The following is a 13,163-nucleotide window of genomic DNA, read 5'->3' on the forward strand; positions in this document are numbered from 1 at the left end:
TAAATATAAGGGGGTTGCAAACATTTTTGGCTTTGAATAAGAGGTTGCCTACATGGAAAGATGGAGAAATGCTGAGCCAGTGGCTTCGTCCCACCAGCCCCAGCACCCCATCTCAGCCAGACTGAGCGTCAGCCATCTTGTTCCTGTAGAACAGGGATTCTCAAACTTTATTGCACCACGACCCACTTCTGACCACAAAAATTACTACACGACCCCAGGAGGGGGGACCGAAGCCTGAGTCCACCTGATTCTCACTGTCCTGTGGGGGGGAGCCAAAACCCAAGACCACTGCACTGGTCAAAGTTGAAGCCCAAGGGCTTCAGCCCAAGCCAGGAGGCCTGTAACCCTCAGGCTTCGGCTTTGGCCCCAAGCGGCAGAGCTCGGACTTCAGCCTTGAGCCCCAGCAAGCCTAAGCCAGCCCTGTCAACCCCCGTTAAAATGGGGTCACGACCCACAGTTTGAGAACCGTTGTTGTAGCAGGAAAGAGCCTGCAACATCTGGGCTTGAGGGGAAGGAGACTCAGAGCTTAGTGGCACACCTGTGCCGAGAGCACCGCGGCCCACTCAGTCTCACGGCCTTCCCTTGCAGCCTCCAGCAGGGCACAGGAGGGGCAAGAAAATGGACCCTCTCATGGACCCTGTATGAGGGGAAGAGCCCCGCTCAAAAGGACTTGAGCCACTGAAGAACCCCCCCTGCCAGGTCCTGAGGGAGGATCAGGGACGACTTGTCTGCCAACAGAGCTAACTCACTCAGCACGGACACCTGCTCTTACCTCCCTGGCAAAAGGAAAGAAACAGTCTCTGGTGCACAAGCAGGCCTGAAAGCAGGCTGATAGGGATCCAGATGAGTTACCTTGAAGTCTCAGCACCCCTTAGCCCTGCTGGTTGGTTATAGCTTGACCTTCTTTTGCAAAAGAACCCCGGCATGGATGAGGGGTGTATCTTTGTGTCCTGTGAGAGGAGAACCCATCTGGTGGGGGTGTGCCAGCAGCCTCTAAAGCAGCTTGTCAGTAGTCCAATATGGGCCCCTCCATCTGCTAGGCCTCCTAGGCTCAGGTTGTTGGCCAAAATGTAAATCAAGATTTGACAGGCCCAGGCGCATGGTATTTAACAATGGAAGTATTATCCCTCAGCAAACAGGGAAGCTGAAAATTCCAGGCTTGCGAAGATGGAGTGACAGGGAAACCAAAGTGAAAATAGAGGCCTACGCGTGATGTTCCTCAGAAATGACTGTAGTGACCCAGTTTTAGTCAGAACACTTCCCTAGTGAGCTGCTAAGGGCTGACACATTAGCTAAAGAGAGGATGTTATAAACATAACCGTCTCTACTCACAGGACTGCTTGCATAATCAGTAAGCCCCTGCTTCCCTGATACATTCCTATGTTACCAGTGATTCCATCACTGGGATTTAAAAATAAACCTTGCACGGACCGTAAATATCAACCTGTCTACAAATATATGGCAATGTAGATGTGATGAAGCTATGTAATGTTGCTGGGGAAAAGGGCTTGCCTCTCAGCCCTCTTGCTCTTTTATAAACTCTTAGCAGCTATCCACTCTCCTGCTTAGAATTACCTATGGAACTGGGTGGGTGTGGCAGCAAAGAATGAGCTAAAAACACTGACTGCTCTTGCTGGGAAGGGAAGAGCCTGGAAGCATTATGGAGGCAGTACCTTGAATATCGTCTTGCTTTCAGCTGCTTGAGCTGCGATGTAAATCCCACCCTTCCAGTCCAGAAAGATGATGGGTCAACCTGCCTTGGAGCTTTAGGAAGGGAGGGGAGATCGAGATCGAGATCCTAGTAAAATGCCCCCCAAAAAGCTCCAGTCCAAAGTACCCTTTTCAATCTTTACTTCTTCATTTCCTTCCTATCCCCCCATAGCCGCTAGCAGAGAATTTTGTCCTGGAAGCATTTGTCGCACCTTAGACACGATAAGACTTTAATCATCCTCTGATCAGCAATCTCCTGCGTTGCCAGATTTCTGCAGATGTCCTCATCTGCCAGCTTTGGCCTTCTGGGCTGTTTGTTAGTTACTGTGCAGATGTCCTTCCCTGCTTGAGATGTTTGCATCACGATCATGAAGGGGCAGCAAGGCGGATTTGCTTCTGTCCTCTTGTGTCTACATAATATGTGGTTCTGATAGGACCTACCACTGCTTTTGAGAGATTTGGCTGGAAGCCTTCTGCCCCGACTACGTACTCTGACTGCTCCAGTAACACAGTTTATTCAAAATCCTTTTCAAAGAGGTAGGATTAGCAGCAGATTATAGAGTCTCTAGTCTGTAGGTTATTGATTTAAATCCAGCCCTTTCTTCAGGAGTGCCCAAAAACTGGTGACTGCTCTTGGCTGCGGTGGACAAGTATCCACGAACTCTTCTGCTGGCAGATGTCAGATGGTTTGGTCCAGGGAGACTGAGCTATGGTGGTGCCACCAGGTCCCTACTGGGTGACTTGGGGTGGGGAAGTTTGCACTGCTGCTGTCTGCATTCTTCTTTTCATAGGGATAAAGAGAGCCCTTCATTCTCCAGAGCAGTCAACCCAGCACCTGAATGAACGCCATTAAAATGTTAGTAGTTCTTCCGGTTCTGTACCGTTAAGAGCCGCCATTCTGGCGTTTGGAGCCAGGTTAATAACGAGCAGAGGAGTGAGGCAGGAAGACAATGCTTGTCTGAGTGCAGAGTAAGAGGTTAATTTAGCTGAGTGAAACTCAAACTACAGGAGCCTGCAAGTGAATTCTGGTTTTCGGCTCTATAGAAACTCTGCCCCAGAGGTGCTCAAGTTTTAACCGTTACATCACTGGGCAAACGTGGCTAATTGGCTCTACCCTGGGGGCATCTGGCAACTCTGGTGAGTGACCCATTCACTGCTGTCACAATCTATCTAGATGTGGAAAGCAAAGACTTTTAAACTCTTTCGGAAGGAAAAAAATGGTAAAAAACTCTAATTTTGTGAGGTGCACAAAAATTTTAAACTTAGCTGCATAGTGCATGAGCTGTGAGCCACTCAAACACATTTTAGGCAACTTTAGATCTGAGAGTATCTTCATCAGGGTTCTAAGCGTTTTCTTTGATAAGAAATTCCAGGAATTTTTTTCTCCTTTCCTTTTATGATTTTGCTCTTTCTGTACAGTGTGTTACTCTGACAGACTAAGGGAAAAGGCCTGCGGGTGTAATTATCCATCCAATGTTCTGATTTGGTTTCCTGCTGGTTTTCTCTAGTGGTTTTCTGTTACAGTACAAATAACTGGCAGGATTCATTTGCATTTGTACAGTGTGTGTAGCTGGGGTCCAATGGATCAGCATGCACAGTCTGAGTGGATAAGGCCTTTGCAACAAATATATACTTAAAAAAAAAAAGTAGACAAAGGCAAGGAACAGCTTTAGAGTCAATTCTTCTCTCAGACCCACAGAGTGCGTCCTGGCCTTGATGTTCTGGTACATGGAAACACCGGTTCTCAAATAGCCAAGCCGAGATCTTACCATGAGGATGTAAGAGGGGAATTTTGCCTTTATGAGAGGTGCCATGTTTGTAACCTGACCAAGCTACTATATGATGATCCTTCATTTTTATTCTAGACAAAGCCATCCAGGGTAGGCAACTCAGGCCATTGAGCCATAGCCCCATCTGCTGCTTGCAGAGCTTGGGGCAGCACTACACTGCCCTACAATGGCACTTGTGTTTCTTTGGCTATCATGGACCTTTAAAGCATGCAACAAGTGTCCGAGTCCAGGGAGTCATAGCCTTGAACACTAATTTCACATCACAGAGCTGTGCTTCCCAACCACTGACTGCCCAGCCCACCCTGGAACCTTGCAAGACAGGGACAGTCCAGCGTAACAGACAGTGAGGTCCTGAGCAACAACTGCAAAGGGGCCCCTGAGTTTGGGCCCCTCCATCTTCAGGCCTGATTCTCAGCGGGGCGGAGTCTCGCTCTCACAACTTCAGCTGACGTCAGTGGGAGACGGGGTGTGCAGCAGCTCGGAAAGCCAGGCCCGGGGATCTCCGGTTGGGGCCCCAATAATAATGGCTACTTCTGAAAACTTCATACTTGATTTGCCCCAAGTCTCACAATGATTCAGCCATAGATGGGATTAGAACGCAAGGCATCCTGGCTTCTGGCCCTGTGCTCTATCTACTGCTGCTCTTCTTTGATCTCCCTGCTGTTACTTGTTAACTGTGGAAGGCATCCTGGGTGAGAGACAGTTGGTATGGTGGGTACAGACAGAGCTGTCTGGCGTTGGCACAGGTTGTGGAGAGGGAAACCAAACGGCTCGCACCAGCCTGCCTTAAACTGAACACAGCCTTTGGGAAGCTGGCTTGATTTTCATTGCCCTGCTGATCTGCCATACTCCCATTTACACCCCTGCCTGTTCCGACAGTAACACCTGCTTGTGAGCTGGTGCAGCAGAAAGCACTAGAAGGGAGCCTTCTGGGTGCACGGCTCCTGGCTTGACATTTCTTGCTGTGTTGCTGCCGCTTCGAGGAGGGAAAGGGAATGAGCAGATGGCGTTTGCTCGCGTGCACTTAGTGTGCAAATCACCCTTTCATTTAGCTTGGTACTACACCAGTAGTGTCATGCCATTGGTTTTGCTGGAGGTGCACCTGCTGTACACAAGTGCAAGTGGAATCAGGCTGCATGTGTCTGGGTCCATCCAATGCAGGTGCACTTGCCAACTGTAGTGATGCATGCCAAAGCTTCTCTAGGTGCATAATTAACCTGGGTAGCTGTGCTGGCCAGGTGGCAATTTCCCTCTTTGTTGTGTCCCAGCTGTCAGGGTGGAGCCCTGAAGGGCACTGCTGGGCCAGCCATGGCTATGGCATTGTAACAACATGGATTGTACTACACTGTCTTTTGGAGTGTGCAGGGCAAAGTACCTGAATCCTTCCTGAGCAAGGACCCAGCAGGCACCTAAAGTCCCCCAACTTGTAGCTCCTTCCTCCCATGAAAAGGTGCGAGGGGCCCCCGGTTCTGTTAGGTGTCGCCCCTTCACACAGACTGCCAGCCTGGTGATCGCTGTCAGATGGTGCCCATGTGTAGCCAGCCACAGGCCCCGAAGGTTTAATCTCAAGTGGGAAAGCCTGAGCTCTCACTGGGACTGTCTCTGGTAGAGAGCCAAGGGGCAGAGAGTGCCCCAATTCAGTACCTATTCATCAAGCTCCATGCTGACTGACTGCAGCTGACTTCACACCACCAGCCGGCTCCTAGGAAAGGCAGCTGAATAGTGGCTCTGTGAGCATCCTTTGAAAGTTAGATTTGACTGTTCCATTTAGGAGCACCAGCTTGCACTGAGGAATGAGAGTGGACAGGACCCTCAGCTGGTCCTTCCCCTGCCACCCACCACCTACACAGCTTTGCCTTCACTCTCCCTGGTTCCTATACTTTGCAGAGCCATGACTTGCACGAAGAGCCTGCTCCTTCTTCCCTCTGGCAGGAGCCCTGCAGCACCTGCCCACTGCTCCTTAGTCACCTGGCAGCCTTTTTAGCTCTGGGGAGAAGCAGCGTCCCAGTTCATTATTTTAACTGTAATAGTTTGGTTTAATCACTTTTGGCTCCAAAAAGCACCAGCACGGACGTCCAGGATGGTACATTGTGCCTCAGCTGAGCCTTTCTGCTTGGTCACAGAGAGGCAGAAGCAGAGATCAAGGGGCATAGAGCCTACAGGCACGTATTAGCCTTTCCATTGCAGTTTGGGCTTGACACTAAAGCTCTGTGCTGGGGCAGGTCCTGTTTTAAATGCCTCATGCACCAGTGCTTGCATCACCTACTCATACCATACCCCAAGAGATCTCATTATCAGGATATATTCCCCAATAATCTGGCTAAATTTCTCTATGCTTTATTTCACCCCTATATGGTTATCCTCAGCTGGCCACCAGATTCTTCAATTTGCAAAGAATTCTAGGGAAAATCTGTAGGAATTTGTGCCTCCACACAAACATGAAACCGCAGGGTTTGGATCCAAATTCCAGGCACACGTGTGCGCGCTTCCTTCCAGTGTTGCCAACTCTTATCTTGCAATGTTTTTATTCCCAGCTTCTAGAATCCTGTGACTATGGAAGTATCTCAACTTTCATTTTAAAAAAACAAAACTTTTTTTTTTTAGCCATCTGCTGCATGGAAAAAAGCTTGAAAATATGGCACACCCCCTCACCACCCCCTGAAGTCCCAGGAACTAGAAACCAACTAAAAGAACTCAAGATGTATATTTGTACAGATAATCGTATGTGTTTTTTAGGCCTGACTCATCAGTTTTGAATGTTCGGGGCTGCCACCCTTGAGTTTCTGGTCTCAGTATTTTCAGTGTTTTGTAGTTGCAGCACAGGCACTGTTGTCTTAGTGTGACCTTCTTTGTGTCTTACAGCTCCTAGCTTATCAAACTGCAAACACAAGCAGAGCTGAAGAAATCTGTGCCCAAGCCCTAGCACCAATCACTGAGCCATTGGTCAACAGGGACCAGGCACGTGGGCCATTGTTAACTTAATTACTATTGCTTTTAATAAAAGCGTAGCTGCTTTTGGAGCTGCCTCCTTCTGAGCAACGCATAGAAGGCCCGTAAGGGCTGGCCCATCTGTGCCTAAGGCTAACACTCCCTTTGATGGGGAGAGCTGCGGGGACCTGGCCAGAGGCGTCCACTGCCAGTTTAAGGAGGCTGGTACGTTGTACAATAGAGGATGGGTGGTGCCCACCTACCCCCTGAATGCCAGCACAGAGGTGTGTCGGGGGGAGAGGCTTAGGCTGTTTCAACTCACATGTCCTTTTGTGAGATAACACTTGAAACAATCCAACCAATTCTATTAATCCTGCCGTTGTGTCACTGGTTGGAGGAAAGATGGTTTGTCTGTGTGCCAGTGAGAGCACACAGGTGAGCCAGATCTGCAGAAGGAAATGTCTCCATGTCTCTGGCTGGAAATCAAATGTCCCTGTGTATCAGCGTTATTGGATTCAGACTGACTCAATTGGCAGCAGTCACTTTTGGGTTTTTTGCACATAATGCTGCCTGCCCTGTTCTAGCTTTACTGCTGTCATGGCTCAGGGCTGGTTTGCTGAGTTTCACCCTGTTACGATTGCTCATCTTTGCTGAGAAGGGAAGTGAGGAACAGCTGGGCCCAGCACAGCACCACTAGAACACAAAGGCTTATTTTACATCATCCAGCGAGCAGGTCCTACCTAAACTAAAGGGTGCTGACTTAAAAACAAATCCAAACCACGACTCCCTCACTGATGTGCCCAGGAGGCAGGCGTGTTCTGGCACTCGATTGTTAGCAACAGTAAAGTAAGAATGTGCTGCTAGCTGTGGAATGGATTTCTGTAACTGTATTTAAATATTTTTTAATCCAAACAAAGGCAAATCAATATGCATAAATACCTGTTACTGAATAGTGACGCTTGACAGGCTGTAAAAGATAGTCAAATATTTTAGCATCAAGAAGGAAGGGCTAATGGCTTTAAAACAGCCCAATCAATACAAAGCTCAGTAGGCTTACGTCATGCTTAGAGGGAGGTTGTCCATTTTGTGCGTGACAGGTATAAATTGTTTGTCCCTTCTTGACAGTACTTTGGTATTTGCTGCCCATACACGTAGGTGGGTGCCAGCCAGCCTGTGACTCTACAGCGTGAACGTCGAGCCAGTTAGGTCTTGATGGAACTGCCCTAGACAGGCACGGCCCGTAGCACAGTATTTGTTATGCCGACCTCATAAATACAAGGAGTATAACAAACTTAAGATGGTTAAGCAGGTCCAAATTTCCAGGTTGTGACTGTAGGTGGCCACAGATTTTTGCTATGGTCTCGTCCACGGGTAGCGTTCGCCTTGCTGACGTAACCATTATTGATGTACCCGTGAGTGCTAGACAGCAATTTTGGAACCGATTCCAGAGCTGATAAAGAACAGGGCCCGACTAGTGCCGTGAAACAAGGCTGCTTTATGTGATGGGCATGTGGGGTCTAATACCCCATTCCATCAGCCACCCTCAGTCCCCAATTTGCTAAGCCCGTTGCTGGCTGCCGGTCTTGGTTTATGTGGACCACCATGAACACAGCTCTCAGGGTTACAATTGCTGGTAGTGTCAGAGCGTGTCCTTCCCTGGTACAGCAACTCCACAGTAGGCCTCTTCACCAGCAAGCCTGGCTATCTGACACTTGCTCTTTAGGCCAGATGCTGATCGCTGGTTTAGCGCTCATGCCAAGTGCACTGGTATCATTATGAGCAGGCAGGGCTGAAGTAACCTGGCTGCTGCCTGTTGGCAGGAAGAGAGAATATATTGGGTTTAGTTTTGACAGTTAACAGGACCTGGGTCTGGTGAACTCCATGCAGTGCCGGCTCCAGGGTTTTTGCCGCCCCACGCGGCAAAAAAAAAAAAAAAAAGAGCCACGATCGCGGTCTGCAGGAGCTCTACCACCGCCGCTTTCTTCTTCGGCAGCAATTCGGCGGCAGGTCCTTCCCTCCGAGAGGGACGGAGGGACTTGCCGCCGAAGAGCCCGACATGCCGCCCCTTCCCCTTGGCCGCCCCAAGCACCTGCTTGCTGAGCTGGTGCTTGGAGCCGGCCCTGACTCCATGACCCCACCCCTCAGCTGGGGCAGAAACATGCACATAGCAACTCCTGTACAACATGCATGTGGAAGTGGCTTAAAGCCATATTTGCACATCCCTGAGCCTGGGCAGCTGCCCCCCCAGCTAATAACCCCTAAGGGCTCTCCAGCATGACCAAGATGCAGGGAAGTCTTTTTCAGGCGCTTAACCCCCTATGCCAGTGGCAGGGAAGGTGATGGCATACAGCTAGTTAAGTTGAAGGCTCGCAGCCTATAATATAACCCTGTGAACCATTTCCTCCGGGGGGCGGGGTGGAACTCCTGGGTTGCAGGACTCTGTGTGGGCAAACTAGATCCAGTCCCTAGTTTTTCTGCAGCAAGCCTGTGCTGGAGCAAGGACCTGTCCAGCTGCATAGCTTTTGCCTGCTTTAGAAAGGGCTGGAGGACACCTTGTGTTTGGTGCCTCATTTCATTGTAAGCACACAGTTTTGTGTAGTTCCTACAAAGCACTGGCAGATGGCTGCCATATAAATACACTATTTATTATATCATCAATAGGGACTCCCACTGGGGAAACCCTGCAGGAGGCATATGGATTACAAGAGCAGTCCGCCATGCCAAGCAGGGGGATCCCCTCAGCTGAGTGCTTAATCCAGGCATTGAAGACAACATGACTCTAAAAGGGCATGGTTAGCCCAAGTCTGCATGGCCCATCTCTCCCTCCTCCCTCCGCTGTATTAGAGAAACTGCCTTTGGGATGACACAGCATTAGATCAGACACACTTACATGACAGTACAGCATTCTCCGTGGCAGGAATGCTGCTGGAAATCCAAGTGTTGTTAAAGCGCTTTCTGTGAATAAAAATTCTAAACAGAACGTGGAGTGAGGAGGGGGCAGGTGGAATCCTGGGTTAATGTACTAGGCTGTCCCCTGTGTCAGGGTCTAGATTCAGGTCGCAGGGGAAAGGGAAGTGGTAGCCTCAATCCAGCCTTTAATGGACATTTATCTGCAAAGCATCAGAAAGTACAACCAGCAGCACGGGCTTAGCTGAGTCGAGGCCTGTGCCTGACTAGCCACTGCTGCCAGTCAGAGAGGGTGATACATAGAAGCTACCAGGCCTGAGTGCCATGGGCTGGGAAATTCATTGACGGACAGACTGGTGTCTTTTTTGTTTTGTTTCTTTAGATGTATAAAGAAGGCCTGAAAGATTTCCCTGCCAATAGCTCCCTTTCGACCCCTCCCCACTCATTAGAAATTCAGGTCTTGGCCATCTTTCTTTCCTAAGCAGGCTCTATCAAAAACTGGAGGACAAATATGTTCATGACATCACAGATACCAAGCAAGAGAAACCTGATTAATTGGCAGGATAAATGATTTCTAATTATTTCTTTTTTGTTTAGAATGCCTGAGTTTTTATTTGGGGTTTGTTAACATCTATTTAACTCAAAACCCTAACGAATAGCTGGAAGAAAGGCTCTTTTTTGTTGAATATTCAACATCTTTCAACAAAGGTCGGAGAAGGCTCCTAATCTGAATCTATGGGTCCTCTATGCAGACCTCCAGCAAACCCAGGAAAACAAGCGTTGATATCCGTGTTGTTTCTGAGGGACAACACAAGCAGAAAGCAACTTAAAAATAGAAACCTAACAGCTTTTGATCCTTCTGTATAAATTGTAAAGCAGCAAAAGAAAGGGTCACCATTAAAAAAAGAACAAAGACCGATCACAGTTGCGTGGGAAAGTCTTTTTCCTTTACAAAGCACAGATGTATAGTTGCCTGAATTAGCAAGTATGTGATCAAAAATGCGCATCGGTTCTTTGGAACCTGAAGAATCTCTGCATTTTACTAAACAGATTGAAACATTCTGTCACTTACATTAAACATATTAGCGGTTTAGGAGAAGATGCAATATTCCTTAAATACATATACTCCCATTATCTGGAATCTTAGTATGGACCAAGATGTGAAATGAAAACACTCCCCAAAACATTTGTATCTTTCTTTAATAATGGAGCTGTTGGCTCACTTGGCTTGTGGAGGGATTTTGCTTTGACCAGCAGTTTACTCAATAGTTTGTTTATGCATATCCATCAAAATTCACCAGGTTGTCATGAATTATTTTTTTAAAGCTCAGTCAGATTACAGATATCCTGATCTTAACTCCTGAATAATGGTATTTATAGAGCTAAGGAGTTCCTTAAAATAGCCATCATTGTCCCCTTCCCTTTGTTCTTCTGCTGCCAGTTCTTCGTACTCGGTGCGGAGCATGCTCAGTGTGGTGTTGAGGGCATAGTCCCCTTGGTATTTGTCCATGCAGGCGGCCATCAGAACGCGCACTGTTTTTAGAACTTTTTCTCGAGTGTCATGCTCCGGCAATGCCAGGAGGTTAGAAATAATCCCACACCAGCCCTGTTCCACCACAGCTGGCACCAGGTTCACTTGTTTGTACTGCTGAACTTTCTCTTCCAATTGGTCTTCCTTGTTCTCAGAGTCCTCAAGCAGCATCTGCAAGAAACCATGTTAAAATGATTATCCAAGAACAATAACTACCCTTACTACTGTTTCCAGCAGGTTATAGAGTATATCAGTGCCTTTGGGTGAATCCAGACATCCCACGATTCCTGGCTTTTGACAGCATTGTACTCTATTTTATTTCTTTATATGGTGCATGAAGTTAGCCTGAAAGATTTGTTTTGCTTGGTTTTTTGGTTTTTTTTTTTTTTAATTAGAAAGTCAAGTCGTATCTACTCTGGAAAACTCTAGTTGATTGGAGAACGAGTAGAATTATGATAGTGAAAGACACTGAAAATCTGATTGAAAGGAGAAGGGGGTGAGATGAGACTGTTTTAAACAATTTATTATTTATTTTCATGATCACCTATATAAATCTGGCACATACTGAACACTTTGGATACAAGACCTCTTTCTTAAACACTCAACATCCCCACCCTTCATTTAAGAACGCTCCCAACTCCCATGGGAGGCACCTCCAGCAAAGCTGGGGAAGACAGTGTTGTTATTCTTGATAGTTCTATGATTAAAACAAAGCAGAGAGAAAACACCTTTTCTTTGAGGGGGGAGAGGGAGATGGGAAACAAAGGGCATAAGCTCAATTTTATAAAATATCCTTTATGGGGCAATGTTATACCAGGACCAAGCAAGCAAAGCCTCAGGTGAATCCAGTGAGATACCAAAGGAAAGCCAGCACAGCCCTATTGAACTGCATGGTAAATGCTCCCACATACAATATACACCTGAAACAGGGTAGAGCTCCTAGAATCCAGAGGAGGACAGTGAGGTGCGCTGGACACTGGTGGAGCCCTTGTGCTGTTCCACAAGAGACCTCCCCCCATTTCCTTAATAAAGGAGAAAAGGGCAGAAAAAGTCACTGTCAAGTCAATTCCTTAAACTGTGCTTATTTGAAGCAGTTGCCTGAAGGCTTCACTGCGCCTGTGGCCTTGGTGCTGCTGTCTGCAGCAAATGGCAGAGAGTTGACTTTTTAGCCTGCTGGCATTTCAGGCCTGATTTTTGCTTTCCATTGCCTTTTCGAGGAGGTGGGGGGTCTGTCCAGGATCCTCCCCCCACATCTTTCACCCTGTGGTTCGCCAGCAGCACCGTGCTCAAGCTCTGCATCATCACAATTCTCTCTCTCTTGCTGAACTTAGCTCATTGGTGCTGCTCTGACAACAGCCAGAAGGGGATGCCTGGGCACAAGCCACAGTGCTCTGTTCCCCACATCCAGAGACCAGGCACATGGCTTCCACAGTGTTCCCAGCTCCTGCTGGCCCAGGAAGCAAGAGTATGAGCTAGGATCCTGATTGTGCCATGGCCCAACCCAGCCCTAAATAAAAGGTGCATCCATTCTGTTCAGTGCAGTTATTTGGACATTCAACAGCCTCACCATGAGTGAGCTGAGACGTGGATTCCCACCCCACGGTCTCAGTTACGACTGGCACGTTTAAGGCTTTGCAGCAGGGAACGAGCTGGCTTAGCATACTCTGAGTAATGATGCTCACAGGGCAGGTGTCACACTGAAGAACCTGCACATCTTTTTACAGCTTCAATACTAAACACTGAAGATAAATATTTGGCCCTAGCAGAGCTGGTAGGTGAATGCGAGAAGCAGTCGTTGACATATATAGGGATCCCATGCATGTGTCACGGGCTGGAATGTGACCCGAGATGCATCTCAGTCTGTGTGCCAGAAGGAGCTGTTCATGGCACCATTTCCCAAAGAAGAGCAATATGGGATCCGTTTCCCTTTAAGAGCTATTCCTCTGGCTTGGCTGGTGGCCTCCTGTGATAATTACTATGTATGCGCTTCATTAATTAGATCTGAATAGCACAAGTCTGCTTGCTACGGTATTATCATTAAGGGAAGATTAGGGCTTTTACAGGTCTGATAAGAACAAATTCAAATCTGCAGAAGAAAAAGGCTGGAAATCAGCAGAGATACAGTGAAACTCTGCACAAAGGATGAGCCTTGCTAATAAACAACTCCCTGTCTGGAGGGACCACTCGAGTCTCCCCAAGGTTTCCTGTAACACTTTATCTGGCCTTTATTTAAGGGCCCACCTCTGCTGTAACTGACTTTTGTTGATCCCTTGGGTGGTTGTTGCTGGCATTTTCAC

At 47.8% G+C, this 13,163-nt stretch overlaps 1 protein-coding gene across 1 annotated transcript in view; it reads right to left on the reverse strand.

The window, feature by feature from the left end:
• Nucleotides 1–10,517: 10,517 nt before the first annotated feature.
• SIL1 (SIL1 nucleotide exchange factor) overlaps nt 10,518–13,163 on the reverse strand; it is a 257,546-nt gene continuing 254,900 nt past the window's right edge. Inside the window, exon 10 of the mRNA XM_039485336.1 lies at nt 10,518–11,037. Coding sequence (XP_039341270.1) covers nt 10,672–11,037 — 366 coding nt within the window. The 3' untranslated portion in view covers nt 10,518–10,671. The remainder of the gene's footprint in view (nt 11,038–13,163) is intronic.

This window comes from Mauremys reevesii, linkage group 8, assembly GCF_016161935.1.
Source record: "Mauremys reevesii isolate NIE-2019 linkage group 8, ASM1616193v1, whole genome shotgun sequence".
Lineage (NCBI taxonomy): Eukaryota > Metazoa > Chordata > Testudines > Geoemydidae > Mauremys > Mauremys reevesii.